At 46.2% G+C, this 24,588-nt stretch overlaps 1 protein-coding gene and 1 long non-coding RNA gene across 6 annotated transcripts; one reads left to right on the forward strand and one right to left on the reverse strand.

Moving 5' to 3' along the window:
• Positions 1–6,517: 6,517 nt before the first annotated feature.
• ST6GALNAC4 (ST6 N-acetylgalactosaminide alpha-2,6-sialyltransferase 4) lies at positions 6,518–24,583 on the reverse strand. Of its 5 annotated transcripts, none has more exons than XM_074293737.1 (6): positions 24,316–24,583; positions 20,785–20,848; positions 12,799–12,987; positions 11,517–11,929; positions 10,490–10,597; positions 6,518–9,182 (listed from the first exon to the last, which is right to left on the reverse strand). In XM_074293737.1, the coding sequence occupies exons 2-6, from the start codon at positions 20,794–20,796 to the stop codon at positions 8,993–8,995; spliced, it is 912 nt and encodes a 303-aa protein (XP_074149838.1). In that variant the 5' UTR covers positions 20,797–20,848; positions 24,316–24,583; the 3' UTR covers positions 6,518–8,992. The 5 variants fall into 5 exon arrangements, with proteins under 5 accessions (XP_074149838.1, XP_074149837.1, XP_074149836.1 ...); XM_074293736.1 differs by lacking the exon at positions 24,316–24,583 and adding an exon at positions 21,530–21,658; XM_074293735.1 differs by lacking the exon at positions 24,316–24,583 and adding an exon at positions 21,244–21,535.
• LOC141557694 (uncharacterized) lies at positions 10,770–14,769 on the forward strand. Its single transcript, XR_012486868.1, has 2 exons — positions 10,770–12,026; positions 12,755–14,769. It is a non-coding gene; the product is annotated as an uncharacterized LOC141557694 (long non-coding RNA).
• Positions 24,584–24,588: the final 5 nt, after the last annotated feature.

The raw sequence follows: 24,588 nt of genomic DNA on the forward strand, positions 1-24,588 counted from the left end.
AATTCATGTGGGATAATAAGTTCCTCTACTTTCTTCAGCCTTTCTTTTCCAGTTTATTCCTTTTTCACCTCCTTTTTTCTTCTTTGAGATGTTTAAAATAATAAAGATAAATCTTTGGCTTACATAATTCCTTTTAGGACTCCTTATGACAATTGTTTGAACTCTCCCACTAGAATATAAACTCTTTATCCTTCTATAGGTCTCTTAATTGCTCATGTATTTTGTATTTGTATGTTTCGCTCAACTCCAATGTTTATATTTCAAAATTTCTACTCAGCTCTGAGTTCTTTCATCAGGGATACTTGGAAGTTCTCCATTTCATTCAAGATTTATTTTTCTCCAATTTAACTAGGAAAGTTATTCTTGGTTATAAGCCTATATCTTTAACTTTTTGGAATATTATATTCCAAATTCTCTACTCCTTTATAATAATAGCTGCAAGCTACTAATGTGCTGAAGTTAGCTCATAATATTTCACAATCATTAAATATTCCGTGTGAGCATTGCATCTCAGAAGTCATCAAATGCTACAAATCAGGGCTTGGATTTATTGTTTTGTTGATGGTCCAGACTTAGGAAAGTAATAGAGAAAATGTTAATAATGCAAAATAAACTTACAAATGTATTTTGCATACATTTTCTCCTCCAGAGATCTGGTTGTTAAATATTTACCAGGAATACTCTTGGGTAGCTCAAATCTTGTGTCATCCTGGTTGTGATTCTGTGTGACCTGACTTGATACTTGAACCCTTTATTCCTGCTACTCTTAATAGTTTATTTTTGACCTAGATTCTCTTAAATTTTGGTTATGGCACTCCTGGGAGTTTTCATTTCAGAATTCCTTGGCTGAGGCCAGGGAACTGCCAACTTTCTCTGGGTTTAAAGCAGTCTGAGCTCTGTCAGGTTGCCTTCCTGGTCTGAATTGTGTAGGATTTCAAGTTGGTTTGTAATCTGCTTCTGCTCCTGTTCCCCTCTTCTCCTCTCCTCACTCAGACTCTAGTCATGGGTTCATAACCTTTCTTCTTTCTTTCCTTTTAAACATCTCTTCATGATCCATGCCTTTAATGGATGATCCATTTGATAATTGCTGGCCCCACCTCTCGTCAGCTAGCTGAATACTCCACAGATTCAAGGTGCTATAGATTCAACAGGCTCACCCCTGGTTGCTACTTTCTGCCTTGGATAATCAGCTGCGGGCCCTAGGCCCAGTCTTATAAGTCCAAGATCCTGCTCCAGTGTCAGAGGAACGAAGCTATAGGCTCCATAATAGGTCTACAATCCCTGCCTTGGTTACCCAGCCTCAAGTCCCAGCCTCAACCAAAATGTGCTGGCCTGTGGCTCCTGGCCAGGCTCACAGGCTCTGCCAGCTCTTCTTTTTCCTGTTCCCTGCCCACACACAGCCCCGTTTTTGTGCTGGAAGGCTCCCTGTGGGTTTTCTTGGCTGGTCTACCCTTCTCAGGGCCCAGAGATCTGTGGCTATCTCCATGTGCTGTCCTGGGCTGGAAAAAATGACCCACTGTGGTTTCTCCTTGGTTTTTCAGTCACTTCTCCGTCTGGCAGCCTTCCTTGATCCTCATTGTTGTGGAAGAAAGAACAAGACTACGATTTTCTCTTCCTTCTCCATTTCTGCTGGTCTCATATACTTTGTATGTCATTCTCAGGTGGTAACTGCTGGCATGCGACAGACTTAGGGCAGAGTAGGATCAACAGGTCCAGCACAGGTAATCAGAGGACCCAGATTATTATGCCAAGGAAAAGGAAGATTCATGGTAACAGCAATGAGGAAGGAGAGCCCTATGGGGAGGAACTCGCCTCTTGACAATTCCATGAAAGGAAAGGATTGGGCTGAGTCAGGCAGGGGCAACAAGCAGTGTTTGATCCCCAGCTGATCCAAGCCTGGCAGGGATGCCTGAAGACCACCGGCTCTCCCTCCTTCCCATTCTGGAACCATTTTTTCTGAGCCACAAGTGGCAGTTCCCAGTTCAGAGTGCTACAGCCACCACAGAGAGTCACTGCCAAGGATTGAGAGGACCCATCCATTCCTGACTGGGATCGGGGACTCCAATTCACCTTCTACCTCTTCCTCCAGACACAGTGAGCAGAGGAGAATGCAGTAGGGATCCAAGGCCACATAAACAGGCCTGGAAATACCAGTTGGACGGAGCCTGAGCTCACAGGTGGGAACAGCAGCAAAGGGTGAAGTTCTGTCCAGGATTTTCTCACATATGGACCAAGCTGATTGGGAACCAAAAAGGGTCTTAGGAATCACCTTATACAACCTCTCCGTTTTACATATGAGGAAACTGCTACAATACATTCCTACCTATTGGTATCTCTTCACTGCCATGCAAAGGGAAACAAGATGAAAGGCAGTTCAAGGACAGCCCATCCCTGCCCTTATGAGCCAAAGGGGTAAGAAAGTTTGGTGAATGGTGGAGTGGAGAGTGAGGAGGTCAGAGGAACCAAGTTCAAATCTTTCCTCTAACACTACCTGTAGTATCACTTTTATAATCACTTCTTCATTTGTAAAAGGAAGGGGTTGGACTAGAAGGCCCTAAGGAGCCTCGGTGCTCTAAAGAGTGGATCCTTTCATTCAAAAAGGCCCAGACACTCTTACCTGAACTGAGGCTGAGTGAAATGAGCAGAACCAGATCATCATTGTGCACAGCAACAAGACTATACAATGATCAATTCTGATGGGTATGGCTCTCTTCAGTGATATAATTCAGGCCACTTCCAATGGTCTTGTGATGGAGAGAGCCATCTGTACCCAGAGAGACTGTGGGGACTGAGTATGGATCACAACATAACATTCTCACTCTTTTTTTTTTGTTGTTTGCTTGGATTTTGTTTTTGTTTTTTTCATTTTTTCTTTTGATCTTATTTTTCTTGTGCAGCATGATATTTGTAGAAATATGTATAGAATTATTATACATATTAAATATGTATTGGACTACCAGCCATCTAGGGGAGGGCATGGGGAGAAGGAAGGAGGAAAAAATTTGGAACAAAAAATTTTGCAAGGGTGAATGTTGAAAATTATCTATGTATATATTTAAAAAATAAAAAGCTTTAATTAAAAAAAAAAAAAAAAAAAGCATGAGAGTAGCTCCTATTCCTTCTACATCAAGGAAAAAGGAACATGTTCCTGTCAGGACTGTTTGCCTCATACAAATTATTCCCTCTTCAATGGAGTCCTGAGTACTGGAGGGAGGGGCCTTGAAGGGGTGTCCCTCTCTCCCACCTGTACCTCCTTCTCAGAGGGCCTGTCCAAGGTTCCCTTTGCCAGTTTCCTTTAATGGATGGATCCCACAAGGCTCAGGAGGAGTCTAACTTTTAGATGTTTCTGTAAAGGCCCAAGATTGATATTTCAATCCCCAGCCTCCCATAGCAGCCTGGTAGCTTCTGAAATAGAGCTAAAGGAAATTCCCAGAAGGGACTCCGGAAGAAGAGGGTGAGCCCTAGGCCAGAATCTGAGACTCAGCACAGAGTAAGAGAGTGAGTGTTGGTTTTGAAGTCATAAGATCTGGGTTCAAATCCCAGTTCTGACACTTGCACTTATGTAACCCAAGTCATTTCAATGACCTGTGCCTCAGTTTGTCTGGATTAGGAGACCAAGAGGCTCACTCTCGGCTCTAAATCCCTGATCTTCGGAGCTCTCTTGCAACTGTTTCCATGCACTACCAGCCCGCTCCACAAGGTGGCAGGAGGCCCTTCTGGCTGGACAGACCCCAGAAGCCCCACGTGGTAGAGAAGAAGCAGCCTCTTTCTTCCCTTGTTCTGAATGTGTCAGTCCCCGAAGGAGCACTGAGCCTGGGATCAGAAGACCTGAGTTCAAATCCAGCCACCTACCTCTAGGGTTATTATGAGGACATTGTATTTGTAAGTCTCCTGGCAGAGTACAAAATACGGCCTTTAGCTTTCTTTGTATCCCTTGCCTGGTATACAGTAGATGCCAATCAATGCTTGTTCCCTACCCATCCCCCTGTGTGCCATCCCACTGGCAAACAGGACAAACCAGTCCTCAAAGTGCCAAAGAGAAATCAAGACCCCAGAGATTCCAGTGGGGGAGGAATTAAGGGATATCAGGCAGAGCTGGTTGTAGAAAGGTGGGGTTTTAGCAGGGACTTGAAGGAGGGAAGAGTGTTTCAGGCCTGCGGGGCATCGAGAAAAAAAACGTTCCAGGCCAAGCAATGGAGTGTCTTGTTCCGGGTCGACAAGGAGGCCGTGTTACTACATCGCAGAATAAATGAGGAAACGAAGCAGCAAAGCAGGAATATTTCTCCTTTGTGAGAAATGGTTAGTGGCAATCCTGCTGCAGGACTAGATTGAGAAAATACTGGTTAGACTGAAAAGGGACCTCAAGGCAGAAAGAAAGCTGGCTTGGGAGTCAAGAGACCCAAGTTAAAGCCCTCTTGATATCAACTTATGTGAGTCACTTATTCCCACACAAAATCCCCTGTCCCTTTGGAACAGATTTGGAGTTGGAAAGGACTTTGTCATCAATGAACCCTCGCTGCTTAGATCTAGCCTCTCTTCGCCAGTCCCAGTGATCATTCCTGCCAGGCTCTGGGTCACCCCCACCCCAGAATCCCCTAATCCCTCATCAGGCTTTGGCTGCAACAAGTAGACTCAAGGGGGCAGCTAGGTGGCACAGTGGATACAACACCAGCCCTGAATTCAGGAGGACCCGAGTTCAAATCTGGTCTCAGACACTTAACACTTCCTAGCTGTGTGACAAGTCACTTAACCCCAGCCTCAGAAACAAACAAACAAACCAAGTAGACTCAAAGGTAGGTCTTGCTATGATGCGGCGACCTTTGAGTGGCTCAGCCTCCCAGGGCCCAAACTTTTGTGTTGTGTTGGCAAGGAGAGTTGGATGGGAGACAAACTGCCAACTTTTCATTATCATTGTCATCAGCGAACTTTTCACTGAGCTACTGGGTTCCCTGAGATGAGTCAGAGCAAAGGCAAAGCTAAGCCCTGCGGGTGAGCTGACGTGCCAGGGCAGAGAGTCAGTGGGTAGAGCTGTAACCCGGAAACTATGCCCACAGGCAAGAAACGTAAACCTCACCCAGGAAAAAGTGTCAAAGTGCAACTTTGGGTATAAACAAAGGGGTGACCTTGCACACATTGACATGATCTCCTTTTTAGGGTACAGTGCCCTGTGTGGGTGAAAAGCAAGGTGGGCAGGGTAGAGGGGAGGGATGCCCAATTTTAACTTTAGCTTCCAATTTTAACTAATTACTTTTGCTAATGAGGTGCTAAACTATTGCTTCCAGGTTCCCTATGCAGATGCTTGGCATCCCCTAAATTCAGTGTCCTCTGGATTTCTAATCACAGCTCTGCCGGAACCAGTTTGGTGCAGGGCAAATAATAGCAGCTAATTTATGTCACACTTACCATGTGCCAGGCAACGTGCAGAAATACAATTATCTCATTTGATCCTCACAACTTTAGGAAGTAGGTCCTATTATCATCCCCATGGTAACGTGCTAACATGGGGATGGAAAAATGGAGGCTGGGAAATTGCTACTTTCTTAAGATTGCCTGGCTTGTGGCTTAATATGAACACAGTTCTTCCCAATCCCACATCCACTATTCTAGCCACTGCACCATGCTGCCTTCCAAGTGCTAGATTTCAAATCCCAACTCTGACAAGTCACCGAACTTACCTCAGCCTCAGTTTCTGTGTCTGTAGAAATCTGGTTGGGGGGGAGGGGTGAAATGACTAGCATCCACCTGACAGGATGCAGTGAGACAGTGTATGGAAAACTATTTGCAGACCTAAAAGCTTTAGTGTTATCACTGCTACCAAGGTCCAATGCAAGTCAGAAGGGTGTGGGGCCCAGAAGAGGTCCAAACAAAAAGCATTTTGCAAACCTTTAAGCTCCAGCACTGCACAAATGGGAATTACTAGAGCTCCTAGAAAAGACCCCAGCACATGGACCCCTTTGTATCCTGAACAAATGATTTAACTTTCCAAGGCTGAAGGCAGCTGCCAATCCACATCAGGGGTTCTTGTACCAGTGAAATCCCAGGTCTGTTCCTTTCCTCTAGGTTAATGAGAAAACAGCACGACCCTACAGTGAGGGTGAGCCCCAGGGCCATTGTCCCTCTGTCCAGCCCGCCGCTCTGCTCAGAGGTCAGGAAGGACGCAAATCGCTGCTCCCAGCCCGATCTCCCTCACGGACCTCTGGTATCCACGTAAGAATTCTGCTCAAATAACACCTGCTGATGCCTCTGCTTTCCCCTTTCCTTCACCCCCACAAAAAATTACTTTGCATTTATTTTGTCTATGACTATGTACATAACTGGTCCTCCCCAGATGGGAGGGCAGGGATTCTTTCCTATTGGTGCCTTCAGCTCCTCCATGGCACCCTGCCTGTTAGTTAATGGATTATCTGAGACACTGGGGCCCGCCTCCCTGGCCAGACCATGGAGCCTCTCCCTCTTATTCCCCAGGGGCTGGCACTCAGCTCCTTCCCCAGCCTTCCTCCAGCAAGGCCAAGACCACAGCATTCAAAGTGACTTTATTGACAAATCGCTTTGGTATTTGATCCAAGGACACTTTGTAACTCAAAGGAAGGGAGACTGGTGAGTTAAAGGGATCCTTTCAGCTCTGGGGCTGATTGACTGACAAAGTCAGCTTCTGGGAAGCTTCCAGAGTCCTTCCCTTCATGGGAGGTGCTGGAGCTCAGTCCCTGTCTGGGATATCCATGTGTGTGAAAGAGCTTCTGAATGTGAATGCCACTTCCTGGGTCAGAGTGAGGATAGGATGAAGAGGTGGAGGCAGCTGTGGTAAAGAACACTGGTTCTGGAGCCTGAGAAGCCGGGTCTAAATTCTGGCTCTGCTGCCGGCTGCCCACATAGTCTCGGGCAGTCACTGCCGCCTGCTTTCTCATCCGTCGGGTGAGGGAGGCCGCACTCTCGGGTCCTTCTGGCTCCAAACCCCACAATCCAACGTCAGGACCGAAGCCTCTGTTGGGGGACGTTGAGGCTCGCCACACAAAGAACTGCACCGGCACCACGAGGCACCCCTTGGCCCACAGCCCGGCGCCCGGCCACAGGGACACAGCAAGGGGACTCCGAGTCTGAACAGCAGCAGCGGCAGCAGGCTGGGACGTCGGCCGCACCAGGTGGCCCTGGCAGCACTGCGGATCCCAGGGGGCAACAGCTGGGAAAAGCTGGCTGGGGGCCACGAGTCGTGGAGCAAGGACACTGGGCTTGGCCTGCTGTTCCCCTATGCGGCCCCGGCAGGTCATCTTCCCTGGACGACACTGATTTCTCTGTGTATAAAACGAGCGGGCTGATTCGGCCACCTCTAAGTGTCCTGCCAGCTCCAGGCCTGGGATGCTGTGAGCTGCTTCCTGACAGAGACGCTGCTCCAGGGCAGCTGGCCTGCTGGCCCCACACGGAAGAGCCCAGAGAGCGCAGCTGGTATCATGAGATGAACGTCGGACTCGGGGTCCAGCGTTCCCCAGGTGGAATCCTTATCCCTGTGACCCTGGGTTGTGGGACTGGTGAGAGCCTTTTTCTGTTCTGGAGACCCCCTGGGGCAAGAGGCTTCATTACTCAGCCTCAGTTCCCTCATCTGTAAAATGGGACTGATAACACCCACAGCACCTACCTCACAGGGCTGCGGTGAGGCTACAACAAGATGGCGCACGTAAAGTGCTTTGCAGCACTACAGAGGTTGTTGTCACTACTATTACAGGAGTTTTTAGCCAGGAAAGAGGTGCCCTCAACTGAAGATTTTGCTCCCGGAGAAAATATGGGGTGGAGAGCTCTGTGGTGAAACCCTGATGATAAAAGCCAGCATGTGCCAGGCTCTGTGCCGAGTACTTTACAAATATCTCATTTTATCCTCACAACAACCCTGGGAGGTAGATGCTATTACAGAGCCCCATTTTACAGAAGAGGAACCTGAAAGCTGGGAGTTAAGTGACTTTGCCAAGATCACCCAGCTAAGGAAATATGTGGAATACGCTGGTCCAGAAAGCAGCACATTTATCCCCCTGTGCTTCTCTGATCCCCAGGCAGTCTGAAATCCTTGAAGTTTCATAGAGTCAGATGATTTGGATTCTGCCTCTAGCCATTTGCTAGTTGTGTGACCTCAGGAGTGTCACACTAAACCTTTTTTGGCTCCTCTGAGCCCTAAATTCTAAGACCTTATGACCCTGGGAAGGGGGAGAGAGAAGTTTTAAAAGCTGCCTGTTTCTCCCCAGCGGCCAATGAGAGTCAGTGAGCATTCTGTACCCTGCTCTTGTCGGACTGTCCAGCCTCCTATCTGACCTGTCTGCCAAGGAAAGCTATTAAGCTGAATGTGAGTTCTCTGCTTTCCAGGGCAAGGGGAGACAGAAAACAGGAGCTGAGGAGTCAGGGTGGGGAGGAGGCACCAGAGCAGGTTTCCCGAAGGAGGTAATCCTCGCGTTCTCTCCTGGCTGGAGTTAAATCCCACTATGCTGGTGAAGGGACACAAAAAGATGCCAGCTCCTCCTGCTACAGAATGTTAGCTCACTCAAGTCCTATCTCAGAAATTCAATTCCCTGCCCCCAGGACCTCTGGTACACCAGGAGATAGCAAGGAGGGTCCAGACCAGGCCCTAACACACCAAAGCACCGGCCTTCTCTGGACCCCAGTAGTGTCCACAAGTCTCCTTGGAATCCCAGTGGATTCCAAATTCAAGTAAATGTCCAAATTCCAAAAGTTCAAGGTAGGTTTCCTTAAAAATAGGGGAAAAAATAATTACTGTGGAAGGGGGGGAAAGCATTCCTTCTTCTTCCCAGTTTGGTTCAAAGTTCAGAGGCCAGAGGGATGTCATCCATCCAAAGCATCCATCCAAAGCCATGGATGTCATCCATGGAGTATAAGAGCCTCGAACTCCCTTAGGCAAGAGGGTGGCCCAGGACAGCGTATCTGCCAGGCTCTGAGATGGGTAGCGAGATGGGCTCGCTGTCCGTATTTAGGAAGACTCGGTTCTTGGAGGGACCTACTCACTCTGCCAGGAGGGGTGTGTAAAGATGATGGGCTTCTTTTTGGCCCAGCGGGAGAAAATCGCCTTCTCAGTGATGAATCGGTGGGCGCCCCTCGGTGCCTTCTCATGGACTAGGTAAGTGTGGCACTCATCCAACTTGCCCTTCTCAAAGTAGTGGTAAGGCACAGAGGGAGGGCTCTTCTCTCTGGAAGGGAACGAGTCCAGGGAGAATTCATGGCTCGGCTCAGATGGACACCTGCCCCCACCCCTGGGCTGCTGCCATCCTGGTCACTAGCAACATCATTATAAACAAACACTTGCTAAGCTACCAGTTATGTTCAGTGTTCTTAGAGATACTCAGAAATCCAAGATCTAGTCCTCTGCCTCAAGGTCTTACAAAGGCACATCAAGACAGCTAAATGTCACATCATGTCAGTCATGGTTTTGATTTTTTGGGGGGGATGTGTTGGTCAGTTTTGCTGGAAATATTTTTTTCTTCCTCTCTATACTTCATTAAAGGATAGTTAATGATAGTGATAAAAATACAGATCAAAAGGCCACATAATGACTTAAATCAATGCCCTCCTATCCATTCAGAGCAAAGATAGAAGGAAATTCAGGATTAGGGTCCTTATGAAGACTGACCCTCACTGCAACAAGTAATTGGACTAGATAATGCTGCCTTTGTGGATGAGAGTTCTTAATCTGGGGTCCACAGAAGGGGATCTAGATGGATTTTAGAAGAAAATCTGTGAATTTGGATGGATAAAAAAAATCGGATCTTTATTTCAAAAGAATTGTTTTGCTTCATAATTCTAAGGTTTTTTTTTCAATTTTATGAATTTAAAAATATGATTATGAGAAGGGATCCATAGGCTTCCACAGACTGCCAAAAAGATTCATGGTACCAAACAGATTAAGGATCCTCTATCTATGAAGAATATGATCACAGAGGGACAACAAAGTAGAGGTGAGCTACTCAGTACTGAATTCCACTCCGAGGTATTAAGACTAGACTAGCCTGCTTTGTACCCTCGAAAAAAATATTCTGGGGCCCAAGAAGTAGAAAAAGGGCTTATGGGGTTCAAATATATATGAACCTGCTCTACTATATTCATAAATGATTCCATATTTCTTGAGGAGTGTAATGGATAAATAATTCCTTTCCCTGAACCTTGAAAGAATCTAGATAAAGTGGGAAGCCTTCTGTTTTGCTATATTTTACCCAAATGAATAGACTCAATAAATACTTGGGAATAGATGAATAGAATATTCCAAGGATTCTAGGGAATAACATAGTTCAATTGCTCTTTCCCAAGTTTCCTTTCTACTCCCTACTCCACCCCCTCCACATGGATATCCTCATCTCCCTGGAAAAGGCACAATTTTTCTACTGAGGGGAAATCCCAGCCTAAACAAAACTTCAAGCCCTAAGCAGAAAGCTTGAAGGCATTCTAATGGGATTCCTGGGAAAGTCTCCCCCACTACTTCCCCCAATCCCCCCAACAATACCTGCAGTAGCTGTCGCTAACCATGCCATAGACTACAATCTGCTCACAGAGCTCCATGGCCAGGATCATGGTGAACCAGCCAGTGCTCAGGAAGGAACCAGACTTCATCCTGAAGAAGGCAAAAACCATGTCACTGATCAATACTATTCTCCCCCAAGACCTTCATGCTCCCAAACCACAGCTGCAAGCCCTGTCAACCTATTACACCTTAACTGATCCCACCCTCCTCTTCTTTTACAGTCTGTCTTGCCGGGTTAATTGTCCACCCTCTTTCTTTTCAGGGCTTGTTCTGTGCTGATTTTTAAAATGGTTTCTACGGACCTCAGAGAAGTCAAGTCTCAGATCCAGTCACTGATTCTAGCCTTCCAGACAAGCCCTCCACAGCAGACCTAGCCAAGGGTCCTTCAGCCTCTTCCTAATGGTGCTGTGACAAAAGGGCTGGACCTGTAGCCAGGAAACCTGTGATTGAGTCCCAGCTCTGACATTGGGCAACCCCAGGCAAATCTCTTGCATTCTCCGAGAGGGGATAACAACACTTACACAGACCTCCATCATGGACTGTTGCTTTGTAAACCTTTCGGTGCCAGGAAAAAGATGAATTTTTACCATTATGACTCCTACTGAAACAGCACATTCCACCATAGGTCAGTAACTCTAGCCCAATTCTGCCTCGCCATAGCAACTCACATCAATAAATCACCATAAGATTTACAAAGCACCTTCCTTTTAACAATCCTATGAGGTTAGCAGTAGCAGCATTATAAGCCCCATTTTACACATGAGGAAAACCAAGAAAATGAGGTATTTGCCCATAATCCCACAAGTAGTCAGAGCCATGGTTTGACCCTAAGTCCCCAGACTTCCACTCAAGCACATGGTTTTTGGTTAAATTTCTATTAAATTAGTCCTAGCTCTGCCCTTTGGTGCTTGTAGACTATGTCTAACCCCAAGCCCCTCCAAACTGGGGAGATGCTCTCACAAGCCCACTGGAGAGAGGGAAAACTTGGGGAAGTGGTCACTTTGCTCACCGGTTCTTGCCAGTCTCGTTCTGGAAGACCTCATCACAGTAGGCCATCATGTGGTCAGTGAGGGTGTAGAGCTGCACCCCTGGGTACATCTCCTTGACCTTCAGTAGGGTTCGGTAGGTAGAGCCTCCCTGGTCACGGTTCATGCGCTTCCCAGGACCCCAGACCACATACACAGTGTCCCTTGCTTGCTGGAAGAAGTACGACTGGTTGCGGAGCAGCAGGGGAACGCTGGTGTGAGACACCATGCGCAAAGTACTTCGATGCCCCACATCAGCCTCATAGCCTGCCGTTGGGGCCTGATTCATGCGTAGGACACATTCCGTCCCATCGATCTCTGGTCCCCACTGGGAGCCGAGCATCTGGCCAGAGCTGGATACCAGGGCACAGCGGCGACACTGCCTGTGGACCAGAGGCTGCAGGAGAAAGATTCAAAGGGCTGGAAGAATCCTTCCAGGTTCTGGGGTCTACCCAACCCTGATGGACCCTCTGGACGCATGGGGAGAGGACATGGTAAGGAGGAAGGTAATGGGCAGACAGAACTGAGGTCTAAACCCTGATCTCCTGCCCTCAATCTGAGGCCTCATGGCCAAAACACCTGTCTCAACTCCACTCTTACTTCCTTTTCCTCAGACAACACCTTTCTCCCACATCATTGTAAAACAGCCAGAGACCTTATTTTCTTGAATTCTTTTAGAATTCCATCATAGGTAATATGAACAGGCAGAATCCAAGTCTCCTTTTCTTCTCAGTCCCCCATCCTCATAAAAGTTTTGAAGGGGATTGGGCAGCTGACCTCTCCAGAAATCAAGAGAAGTGACTGAATTATTTATCAACTATCAAAGAATTATTTCAATTTAGCACTAAGATTTCTCCTCCTTGCCCAAGCTCCACCCCTCAGGTTAAAAAGCTTTATTTAGCAATAAAGATACTATATTCTACTACATCCAAGAAGAGAGAGCTCATTTTTTAAAAAATCCCATAATAGAGATACTTTTTTTTTTTTTAGAGTAAACTACCAACACATTATACTGCTTCTCTTTCTCTGATACCCCTTCTCGGAGTGTCTGGCAGAAAGAGAAGAGGCAAATAGGAGGTTTTTGGAAATCCTACCTATGGGGCTGAACTCATCGAATGTTCATCCATCTTAGTCTCGTTGGAGCATAAGCTTCTGGATGGGTGATGAAGGGGGGGGGGTTCCCTGAAGCAGCATGATTAAGAATCTCATCACCCACCTCTAGATTTTCCTGAAGAAGCATGAAGAAACCCAATGGAGTCCACCCACCTTGCCATCGGGCACGCTGCTATAACCCTGGAAGTGCAGGGAGCCCGGTACTGTGGGCCACAGGCTCTCACGAGGTTGCCTGGAGGTGAGACACGCCTTCCAACACAGCTGCATACACAGCTGATTGCAGAGGAGGACATAGAGGACAACGAGCACCAAGAAACACAGTGGGACAGAAAAGAGTCGACCCTGCAGGGGAACAAAAGGAAGCCGAAGTCAGCTGGAGATGGGGCATCGAGAGAACTCAGCAAAGCTAGAGAGAGCACAAGAATCACAAGATCGTGAAATCATCGACTCACAAGATCTGATTATCAGTGAATAGGAGCAGACAGACTCTTAGTCAGGCAAGGTTTCCTTTGGAAAGGAACTCAGAGCTCAAGCCCACTACACAAACACCCTCTAGATCAGGCTTCTCTTCTGGGTAATAAAACAGCTGCTCCTGGATACTTCCATAGACAAGGAGCACCAGACCTTAGAAGTGAACCTCTGTTAGACAGGCTTGTTTTTTTAGGATTAACATCTTCTATCAAGCCAAAAATTACCTCTTTCTAACATCCCATCTCTAGTCCTAGTTTAAACCTGGGAGGGAGGGAGGAAGGAAAGGATGAAAGGAAGGACAGAGGAGGGGAGGAAGAAAAGAGAGAGGAAAAGAAGGAAAGAGAAGGAAGGGAAGGGGGAGAAAAGGGAGAGAAGGAGGAAAGAAGAGAAGAAGGGAGGGAGGGAAGGAAAGAAGGGAAGGAAGGGAGAGAGGAAAGGAGGGAAAGGGGGAAGGGAGAGGGAGGGAAGAAGGGAGAAAAGGAGGGAAGAAGGGAGGAAGGAAAGGAAAGAAAGGAAGGAGGAAAGAAGGAAGGGAGGGAAAAAGGAAGAATGTAAGTAGGAAGGAAAGAAACAAGTACCTACATGTACCAGATATCACACTAAGCACTTTATTAATTTGACCTTCACAACAACTTTGAGAGATAAATACTATTTGTTACTCAGTTGTTTTTCAGTCATGCTGATTCTTCATGATTCAGTTTGGGATTTTCTTGGTAAGAATACTGAAGAGGTTTGTTATTTCTTTCTCCAGCCCATTTTACAGATGAAGAAACTGACAAACAGGGTTAAGTAGCCCAGGATCACACAGCTAGTGTCAGAGGCTAGATCTGAGCTCAGGTCTTCCTGACTCCAGGCCCAGTACTCTAACCACAGAACTATTATTCTCCACATTTAACAGTGGGGAAACTGAGGCAAAGAGAATTTTTTTTTTAAAGTGTCTTGTCCAAGTCCCAGCTAGGAAGAGTCTGAGGCCAGATCTGCACTCAGGTGTTCCTGCTCCAGTCCCAGCGCTCTATCCACAGTGTGCCTCTGGTATTACAAAACGCCAGCCTTCTCTTCCATAACAGCTTCCTCTTCTTTAGGCAGCTAAAGTATTGGTTTCAAAGTTCTTATCAGAGGAGTTTTTCTGGGGAAAACTGAGAAAGCCAAGAATAGTTATGCAATCATCCTTGATAGCTGGCTTAGAACTTGTACTTTTAAGTGCACACTCAGCCAGACTCCAAATCCGGAAGCTTATCTGTCACACCACACCCCTTGACAAGCTGGCCTCCAGCCTACCTTTCTAGACCCTTGGCTCTTCACCCCAGTGCTTTTTCCCAGCATTGCCCACTACAGCCCAAGCATCCCCCAACTGTTCACCTTCTATGGTCAGGATCACTGTCCCTTTACTTGGAATGCAACCTCCCCTCCTCTTAGAATTCCTAGCTCCCTGCAGGGCTCACTCAAGTGGTCCTCCACATGTGGCATGTGCCCCATCCCCCAAAACAATTCAGAAGCCACCTTCTATGAGGACACAGGAGAGGCATGTGTATTTTTGGACAAGGTCTACATAGGAATTTGTTTCGCTTGACTATATGCATATTTGTTATGAGAGTTTTATTTTTCTTTTATTCTTTAAAATTGAAAATAAACGCTGATTAATTGAAAAATAAATTAGAATTCTTAAGTCACCTTTTTACACAAGGTCTATTCTGAAAGCAACCCCAATTCTCAGTGTTTTAACTCCTTAATTACTGTACATATTCTTTATCTGTGGACATGCCATATCTCTTCAAGGAAAAGAAAAACATACTGTAAATAAATAAATAAAATTTAAATTTAAAAAATACTGCAAAGGCTGTTTTCTCTGTCTTTAAAACTTTCAAGTGTAGTAGCGGGTCTTACACATCCTGAAAGGACTCAATAAATGCTTTTTGAAATGCTAAAGTTTCACCTCACTCCCTACACACTGGCAAATACCCCAAAATCCCTAATGTAGAAGGGCATTTTAGAGATACTCTAATAAAATGTTCTCCTGAATTAGTCAAATTATGAATTAACAAATATTTACTAAGTACCCAGCCACTGGGGATGAAAATTCAATGAATGAAATAATTCTATACTCAAAGAATTTACATTCTAATGGGAGAGAAAAGAAATGCATAAAATATGGAATAAACTTAAAAAGAATAAATACAAAATTTAACTAAAATGTCATTCAGGGCAGCTAAGAAAGGGGTCAAAAGGCAGAAAAGAAAAGGCTAGATAAAATAACTAGATGGCACAATGCATAGAGTGATGGACCTGGAGTTAAGACAGAATTCAAATCTAGCCTCAGACACTTAGTAACTGTATGACCCTGAGTAGATCATTTAACCCTATTGGCCTGTTTCCTCATTTGTAAAATGAACTGGAGAAGAAATGGCAAGCCATTCCAATATCTTTACCAAAAAAACTCCAAATGGGGTCACAGAGAATCACATAGAACTGAACAAAAACAACAAAGAAGATGAAAGGTGGAGCCTGAACTGCATCTTGAAGGAAGAAAGAGACTCTATAAAGCCTTAATAAGGAAGGAGCTCACTCCCAGAATCGGAAATGGAAGTGCCATGTATCAGGAACAAGGAAAATAATGTGGAACTATGTTAGAAAATGGTGAAACTATTCCTAACCTTTGTTCAATGATCCCAGTCTTAGGTGCTTATCCAAAGGAGGTCAAAAACAGAAAACAAGATCCAATATATACCCAAACATTCATCCCGACACTTATCATGCTAGCAAAGCACTGGGGAAAAAAGGTAGGCATCCATTTCATCTCCTTAGGGAATGGCTGATCAAACTGTAGTTGAAAGGAATGGATTATTATTAGGAAAAAATGAAAATGAGGTATTCAGAGAACTGTAAAAAGCTTTTTATGAACTGATGAGGATTAAAACATACACATAATGACTGTCACTGAGTAACAGAAAAAAATCAGTCTTGGAGACCAGGATGATAAAACATCTCCCTTCTCTTCAAAGACAGAAGTAAAGGGCAGAATAATGCATATATATCACACCAATTATTTTCTTTTGGAGGAGGGAACCCTAAAACTCTAACTGTGATTTTTAAAATGAGAGGCATCAACAGAATTTATTAATTTATAAAAGAATCTGTGTTTGTTGAATTGAATGTGAATAATTAGTTCTTCTGTCATATGGAGCCAATTTCCCTGACTCTCTGGGCCTCTTCTCCACTCCTTTGTCAACTCTTACCTCTACACTTGCCCAAGGATAAGATCTGGGTCAGTGATAGCAAATGGCTAAGAAGGACAGAAAGTTGGAGAAGTACTGCCAACATCAAGAAAAGGCTTGAATAATTGAAACCTGCTAGTCCTGTCCATGACTACAAGTGGAAAATGATTAGCAAAAGATTTTAAAATTATCTTCAGGACTGCAATAGGCAATAAATATCTCCTGAACACATAGATAGATTAAATTGGTGTAATAGACCTAGTCAAGGAGTCAAGGAGGCTGGGTTTGAATCTTGACTCTGCTTCTTACTCCCAGTGTGACATCAGGCAAATCAAATCACTATACCCCTGGCAGGGAAAAGGGACTTCAATTTAAGATAATGGGGCAACTACTGTCACAGGGGATGGAGCACCAGGCCTGCAGCCAGGAAGGCCAGCATTCAAATGTGATTTCAGACTAGCTGCAAACTTAACTTTGATTTTCCATTACCTGTTAGAGAAGGAAAATCCCAAATGGTATTGCAAAGAGCCAGACACGACTGAACAATAACAACAAAAAAAGACTGTAAGCTGGAAGGAAACTCAAAAGGTCATTCTGTCTACTCTTCTCATTTTAAGAATGAGGAACAGGCTTAGCAGGGCTAAGATAAATTGGATAAGCCACATAAGCTAGAACTAGAACCCAGGTCCTCTGATGCAAGTTCTAATACCCTTTTTGTCTCCACTTTTGTAAAATTAAGGCATTGGACTAGAGCATCTTGAAAGTCCCTTCTAAAGATATTGCCTCTAGAAATATTTCTGTTATTATCCTCAAAGACAGCATACTGAGGCTCTCAACCAACCATGCCTTTCTCAACTCCCACTAAGGAGGGAGGGAGTAAAAACCACTCCCCTTCCTACCCAGGGGTGTGTTCCGTTAGTTAAAACTACTGGTTGCATAGACAAACCAGCTGCAGACAAAATAAGATCAGTGACCTCTTCCCTCCCCTCAAATTGCACCTAAAAATAATCTTCCCCAACCTCCCCCAACTCCCTTTGAAGGAAGAAGCATTCAAAGCTAGAAGGGTCATTTCCAGCCCAAACCCCTCATTTTACAGAGTAGGAAACTGAAGTGCAAAGAGATGGTAGTCCTGAAAGAAAAAGCAGAATTTGAACTCAGGTCTCCCCTATATCCCCTATAGCACATTTCTTCCCAGGATCCTTTTACTCCTTAAAGTCTGCTTTGGGGAGGAAGTCTGAGCACTTTGTCCCAACAGAGAAACAGAACCTGGCATGTCAGAGATGGAATGGAGCAAGCTGGAAGTCAGAAAGACTTTAGTTAAAATCCAGACTCCAATATTTACTAGATGGGTAGACTCTGGGCAAGTGACTTAATTTGTTTGCCTCAGTTTTCTCATCTGTAAAATGTGGATAACTATTGTGCAAATCAAATGAGATGCTAATTGTAAAAGATTTAGCACAGTACCTGGAACATAATAAGTGCTACATAAATTTTAGCTATTATTATTATTATTATTATTATTATTATTATCTACAAGATCAACTTTTGGGGGGGTCATGTGCATTATGGTGAAGCCTACTAACACCTTCTCAGAACAATGTTATTAAATGCATAAAATAAAATGTTTAGGACTATAAAGGCAACCAATTTTGTTTGAAAGACAGTCTTTGGGGATTTAATTTAAAAAGAAAAAAAAAAAAAAAAAACCAAACAAACAGATAAAGAAGCCCTGATAGATCCAAACCCCTTGATTTTCCAAAGGCAAAAACTGGAACCCTGAGAAGGAAGTGACCTTCCCAGTATTAAGAATTTGAACCTGAGACTTCTAACTACAGATACAGCCCTTACTCCTATGATACCATGATTCCTAATTTATATCTATCTTGCCCAGAATACACAGACACATTCAGTACATAGGAAAATTACTTCCATGATCTCTAATGATACTTTCAAACTCTTAAAGATCTAAGAGTCTAAATGATATACTTAAAAGTTTGAGAGCAAAACCAAACCCTGTTGTGTGTCTGTTTTTACTACAGCAAACATTTTGGTTTAACCTTGAAGGTAGGAAGAATGACTGAGGCCATGGAAAGAAAAGGGACTTCCCTTTGACATTAGGAAGTCATTCCTCTTTATCCCCTGTGACTTCTCAATGACAAAGTCATATTTATGTAGTCTTAAGGAATTGCCTGGAGAGGTGGGCACTGAAAGGCTGCCTTGCCCAGGAGCCTATAACCCACTGAGGGCTGAGGGAGGTCTATCCACATATCTGCAAGTGCTATTAACCCAATCTAAGTGAATCTGCCTCCATATAGACATGTCCTTTTCACTGTCCCCCTGAACATAACTGGTACATCCTGGGAATCTGACCTATCAGAATCCTTCATTCCTTCTTACTGATTCTGCTCTTCTGAAGTCATCATTCCTTCTATGAAACAGGCAAGTCTCACCTCTTCCAGAAAACCTTTCCAGACTGCCCTGGACACATTCCCTGAGTTGCTGTAGCACTGAATGGTTAGATTAATCAGAAGACACTGAATCATGAATTGAAAATTATCTAACTTTCTCTAGTCTCCTAACTTCAAGTGAATCATAATCTCCTAGACAGCAGAGCACATCTTATGCATATATTGATATGGAGAACAAGGCCTGCTAGATAGATGGATAGATCTCCATGTAGATAGATAAAGCCTCCAGTAAATGTTCATTAAATTTCTGTTAAAAATCATAAACAAATCTCTAGTTTCTTTAAAAAAAAAAAAAAAAAAAAAGGAATTCAGAAGAATAAATTCTAGTATTTATTGAATGATTCTAGGCAAATGACTTTTCCCTGAGCCTTAGGGGAATTCATGAAAGTTGGACTGAAGGAAAGTTTAGTTCTATCCTGGAAAGGCCCATTCCTTCCAGTCAGAATCCTCACTGGACTGTGACTTCGCAAGTGGCTAATTTAGAGTCAACAAGTCAGGTTGTCATAGCAGTCTCTGGTTTGTGGGACTCCAGGCCATATCCCCAAGCTGCCTCATTCGCAAACAAGCTCCCATATGTAGTCACTTGAGACCAAGTGCTACCAACCTTTGGCCGCTGCTAATTCAGATGAAATGATTTCTAGGGTCCCTTTCCAACGCTAAATCCTGTAGATTAAAGGTTTCTGTGACTATTCGTGCTGTTAATTTTCTAAAAGGGCCATAAAGAATCCTGATCTATTATTTCTGTTTTGTCTGTATCTTACAATCACTGAGAGCATGGATTAATTATCCTGTTTCCAAGTCACTGACAGGAAGTCAGGTTAAGAAAAGTTAATAAGGAGCAAAGTGCTAGCTTATGCCCCTTTCTATTCAAAATCCCAAAGGCCATAGCAGGGAAACAGCCTGATAACCTCAACCATGAAAGTAAAGGAGAAAGGAAAAAAGGCGGGGAGGAGGGAAGGATAAAGGAGGAAAGAGAAGGGGGAGGGAGGGAGGGAGACGGGAGGGGGAAGAGGAAACAAGCATTGACCGCGACCACTGTGTGCCCAGCACTATGCTAAGTGTTTATAACTGTCTTACCGATATTAAGGGTTTCTATCATACTCATTTAAGGAAGTGTAGGCAGACTGAGATTGTATGGGGTCTATGCGGGGTCCCAGAGCTGGCAAGGCCTGTGCTGACCTCAGGTCTCCCTGACCCGGGCCTGGCACTGCTGTCCCTGGAGCGGGGAAGGAAAAGCCTGCGGCCATTCGGGGACCGGGGTTTCATGCTGAAGCGCTCCATCTTTGGCGTCAGGCTTCTGAAACGGGTCTAGCCCTTACTGACTGTGAGCCGGAGAAAAATCCTTTACCCGCTCTGAGTCTCACGGAGCTCAGGCATCCATAGAATGCTTGCCCTGCTTCCCTCACGGGGTCATTGTGAGGATCAAATGACAACATATGTCCAAGTATTCTGTAACCTGAAGCACAACAGAAATGCGAGCTACTGTTATTAATAACCACAGGGATGACTGGCTCTCCGCCCTCCACTCTCCCAACACCACCCTCCCCGACAATGGGTAAAAAGTGCCGCTGCCGCCTGCCTCGTTACTTCCTCTGCGACCGTCCCCTCCTCGGGCCCCAATGCTGTGGTTCCTAAAATAATGGGTTTGGACTGAATGGCCACTGAGCTCCAAACGGGTATCATTCTACACAACCCCTGGACCGAGAGACCCCTTTGGGCAGCCGGAGGAAGCTGATTAACTCTTTCTCTGAATTTGTTCTTTAAACATTTATAATTCCAGTTAGAGGCCGGTGGAAATGGAAATGAATTGCATTTTCCCCATCCAAGTTCACAGATGGCTGGCTGAGAGCTCCGGATCCAGAATCCTGACGCCGTCTCTTCTCCGGGGTCCCATTTTCCAGGGGGGAACACTGAGGACCCCCCACCTCCCACGCTGTCGGCCACGAAGCCTCGGGCCTTCCCCATTTCCCCTTCCCCGCTTCACTCACCACGGTCTTCATACTTTAACCTCTCAGCCGCGGCAGCTCTTCCTTTTCCGCGGAGACAATCGGCCTGCAAGGGAGCCCGGGGGAAAGTCGGCGTTCAATGGCCACGCCCCCGCCTCCTGGGGGCCGGAGCGGGGTCTTAGCTGCAGGGAGGTGCACGGCGGGGGGCGCTTCTCGAGGGGCCCGGGGCTGCTCCCCCGCCCACTTTGGGGATGGGATCTTCCAGAATGGATGAAGGGCGCGGGATGAAGGGCGGGTCCGGGAGCGGGGACCGGGAAAGCAGAGGAGGGGAAACCTAGCTCTCGCCCGCTCTCGTCTCCCCCTCCGCCCCGGCCTATCCGTTCCCCTTGGCCCCCCGGAGCGTCCCCCACCCCATCTAGAGTTCTCTGCCTGTCGGAAGAGACTCCCCCCAGGAGGAGGGACCGCGGTCCCCATCTCCATCCCCATCCTGCAGGCGCCTACCCGGCAGGGCGGCCGGGGCAGAGGCCGGGCGGCTCGCCGGCCGCTCCGCATGGGCTCCTGGGGGCCGTTCCATCGCCGGGGCCGCTCCGCAGCCGAGGAAAGGCGTCCTGGGGCCCTGGGGGCCGCGGGAGCCGGGGAGCCGCCGAACCGGGGCCTGCAGCTGCGCCGACTCGGGAAGGTGGAGGGAAACCCGGCTCCGCGAGGGCTCCGCCCCGCCCCCAGAGTCTTTCTCCCCCTCCCCGCCCCCGCGCGTTTCGGCTGTGAGACCTTGGGCGAGTCGCTTTACCTCTCCGGGATTCTCTTTCGTCTTCTGGGTCGTAAACATCCGCGGCTCTCGGAACAATTGTGAGGTCACCGGCCCGGCGGGCCCAGGCTCTCCCCAGCCCGCCGCCATCCGGTCCGGTTTCCTGAGGCTCTGCCCCGCCTATCTCCAGCTCTCTTCCCCTCCTCTCCTCTCTCCCCCTCCCCTCCCGAGCTAGCGGGCAGGAAGCTGAGGATGCTCGGTGGCTGCCGCAGCCCGCCCGGAGCACCGCCGCCCGCCTCCACCCCGCCGCCGCAAGCGGCGTCTGCAGCCAGCCCCCTCCCCTCCCTTCCCTTCCCTTCCCTTCCCTTCCTCTCCCCTCCCCCACGCCCCTCGCGGAGGGCCCGGCTAGAGGTCCCGGCATTTCCGGCTGCGGCGGCCCGGCGGGCCTTTACTGCGGGCCGTTTTACAGACCCTCGGCCCAGTCCCTACTCGGCCCCGGCCCCCCGCACTGGCAGCCCGCAGCAGGACCCCCGAATATCTCCTCCGGGCCCGGGAGGACCCACCACGGAGCAGCAGGGGAACTTGGGATCACTCACTTTACAGAGAAGGCGCCTCAAGCTGAACGAGGGGCTCAGGCCGCCGGGGGGCTGGCAGCTGCCAGAGAGCCTCCCCCATCACACTGGTCTATCGGTGCTTTAGTCCTGAGACCCGTTTGGCCAAGACAAAGGGTTTTGCCGTGCCCTTTCTCCGCTCATTTTCCCATGAGGCAAACGGGATTAGGTGACTTGTCCAGGGTCATACAGTTTGGCACTGTCTTGAGGTCGAATTTGAACTGGGGACTCGCTGACCCCAGGCCCTGCACTCTCTGCACTGCCCCGATAGCGGCCCACCTTCTCCCTCTCTAAGCAAAGCTTTGCGGGCCGTGCCTGTCACCGAGGCTGAATATAGCTGGTGTCCTCCCCAGACTCCCTCAGGGGCTGGGGAAAGCAGTCCAGGCCACTTATGGCTTTCAGCACAGACAACTGCTTCTTTCTTGGCCATAGAATCCGGGCCAAGGTGACCATTTAGTCTAATGCCCAAATGGTACAAATCTTCTGAAGCTTAGAGAGGAATGATCTTTTGCCTAGATCACCCAGAGTTGATGGTGGTTCAAGGATTAATCCTAATAAGATCTTTCTTTTTTTTAAATTTGCATAACTACATTATATTTTTAAAAGGTAGAGCAAATTGTACATAAAAAATTTGCAGTTTCATGTGCAATCATCGTTTTTATACTGTTACAGAAATACTTGTTTTATTCCATAGATTAAAAAGAAATGAGACATTTTTAAATGAAACTTTTAAAAAGAAAAGTGGGAGTGGGGAGAAAAAAATCTCTCTAAAACGATGTGAGATGATAGAATGCTAAGAAGCTTACATTTCTATAGCACTTTTAGGTTTACAAAGTGCTCTCGATAATTTTTTGAGGTACATAGTATTATTCATAGATTGCTGTGTCACTTGCCACAGGCAGGCAGGTAAGGGCTGAATGAGACTCAAACGCAGTTTTTTTTCCCCAATATCAAGGCCCGTATTCTTTCCAGTCAGCACAAGTCTTTTTAATATTATCTCTTAAACTAGGCTTGAAACCATGTCACAGGAGAATTTTTTGAAGCCACCAAGGCTGTTTAGACTGGAGAAGAGCCAAATTAGGCTACTTGTTGCTGTGGCAAGAACCAGGCATTGACTTCTCTCTGAATGCCTATTCTGGTGGGCCTGTGTGACTTTGCCATACTTCACCCCTCCAGGCCTCAGTTTTATAGGATCATAGATTAGAACTAGAAGAGACCTTAGAGAACATCCAAACTAACTACTCCCATCTCTATTTTACAAATTAAGGAAATGGAGACTAAAATAAAGTGAGCTTGCCCAGGATAACATAGTAGAACATAGGATTTGAATTCAGGTCTTCTTAACTCCAAACCCAGCCCTCTATCCACTGTTTTTAACTAATTTGTAAAATGAAAGGGGGAGACAAGATAATCTCTAGGGTCCCTTCTGCTTCCATCTCAGACCTTTCCCATACCAAGACCACCCCTACTGCTCCATTATTCAGTTCCCACCATTCCCACTGTCACCAGGATGCTGACCCCATCTCCCTAATGATGCTGGAGATATCCCTTGAATCCAGTAACTTATTGATAAGAGACCATTTACCCTATTTCCTAAGATATCTAGAGCTTTCTCATCAGCTCTGATACTTTTTTTGCCTAATACTATTTGGTCTTTCTACCTGTCATGACTATAAATCATCCTTTACATGGTCATTCAATTGGAATGTAAACTGCTTGAGAGGAGCTGCTGTCTCCATTTTCCCTTTGAACCCTAAACACTAAACACGGTCCTTAATAAGTACTTTTCTATCTTGTTCCACTTTTGACTCTAGATTAGGAAATCTAGGGGATGGAGTCTCTGGCCACACCCAAAAGGGATAGGTAGGGCCCAGCTTAATGGAGATTGTAAAAAGATGTTGGGGGCAGAGGGGAGGAAAGGGAAACATAGGATAACATCTTTAGAATTATTATATTCTTATTTGCATCTTAGTGTAAAACCATGCCTTCTCATTAATGTTCAGCCTCTCCCAACCTAATCCACAGTTACTAGATCATGGAAGGGAGGCTGAATGCATTTTAAAATATCTCTTTGATCAAGGGCTGAAACTAACTCCTAAACTCTTTGGCAAAAGAAAATCCTCCCCTTCCTATTCCCCAAACTGCCTGTGAGGTAACAGTACCAGCTACACCCTCAAGTGTGGCCATGTTAGTAAAGTCTAACTAATAGTTACTCACATTTCCAGTCGTTTCTTCCTTTTCCCAGAAGTTTCTCATTTCCTTCTACCCAGATTACTTTTCAGCCATTCACAAGCTCTCTTGAGTCAGGAAAGCACCATCTCAGTCTAATCAATATAGGAATGAGAATCCTTTCCATAAAGTAGCTGATAGGTGGTCCCTTAAGCTCCATTGAAGATCTCCCTACAGTGAGGGGGACTCCTCTGTCTCTTGAAGCAGCCCATTCATTCCACTTTGGAAGGGAGCTAATACTCATTAAGGCTTTTTTTCCCT

The sequence above is a fragment of the Sminthopsis crassicaudata genome, chromosome 2 (genome assembly GCF_048593235.1).
Source record: "Sminthopsis crassicaudata isolate SCR6 chromosome 2, ASM4859323v1, whole genome shotgun sequence".
In the NCBI taxonomy this organism is placed as follows: Eukaryota; Metazoa; Chordata; class Mammalia; order Dasyuromorphia; family Dasyuridae; genus Sminthopsis; species Sminthopsis crassicaudata.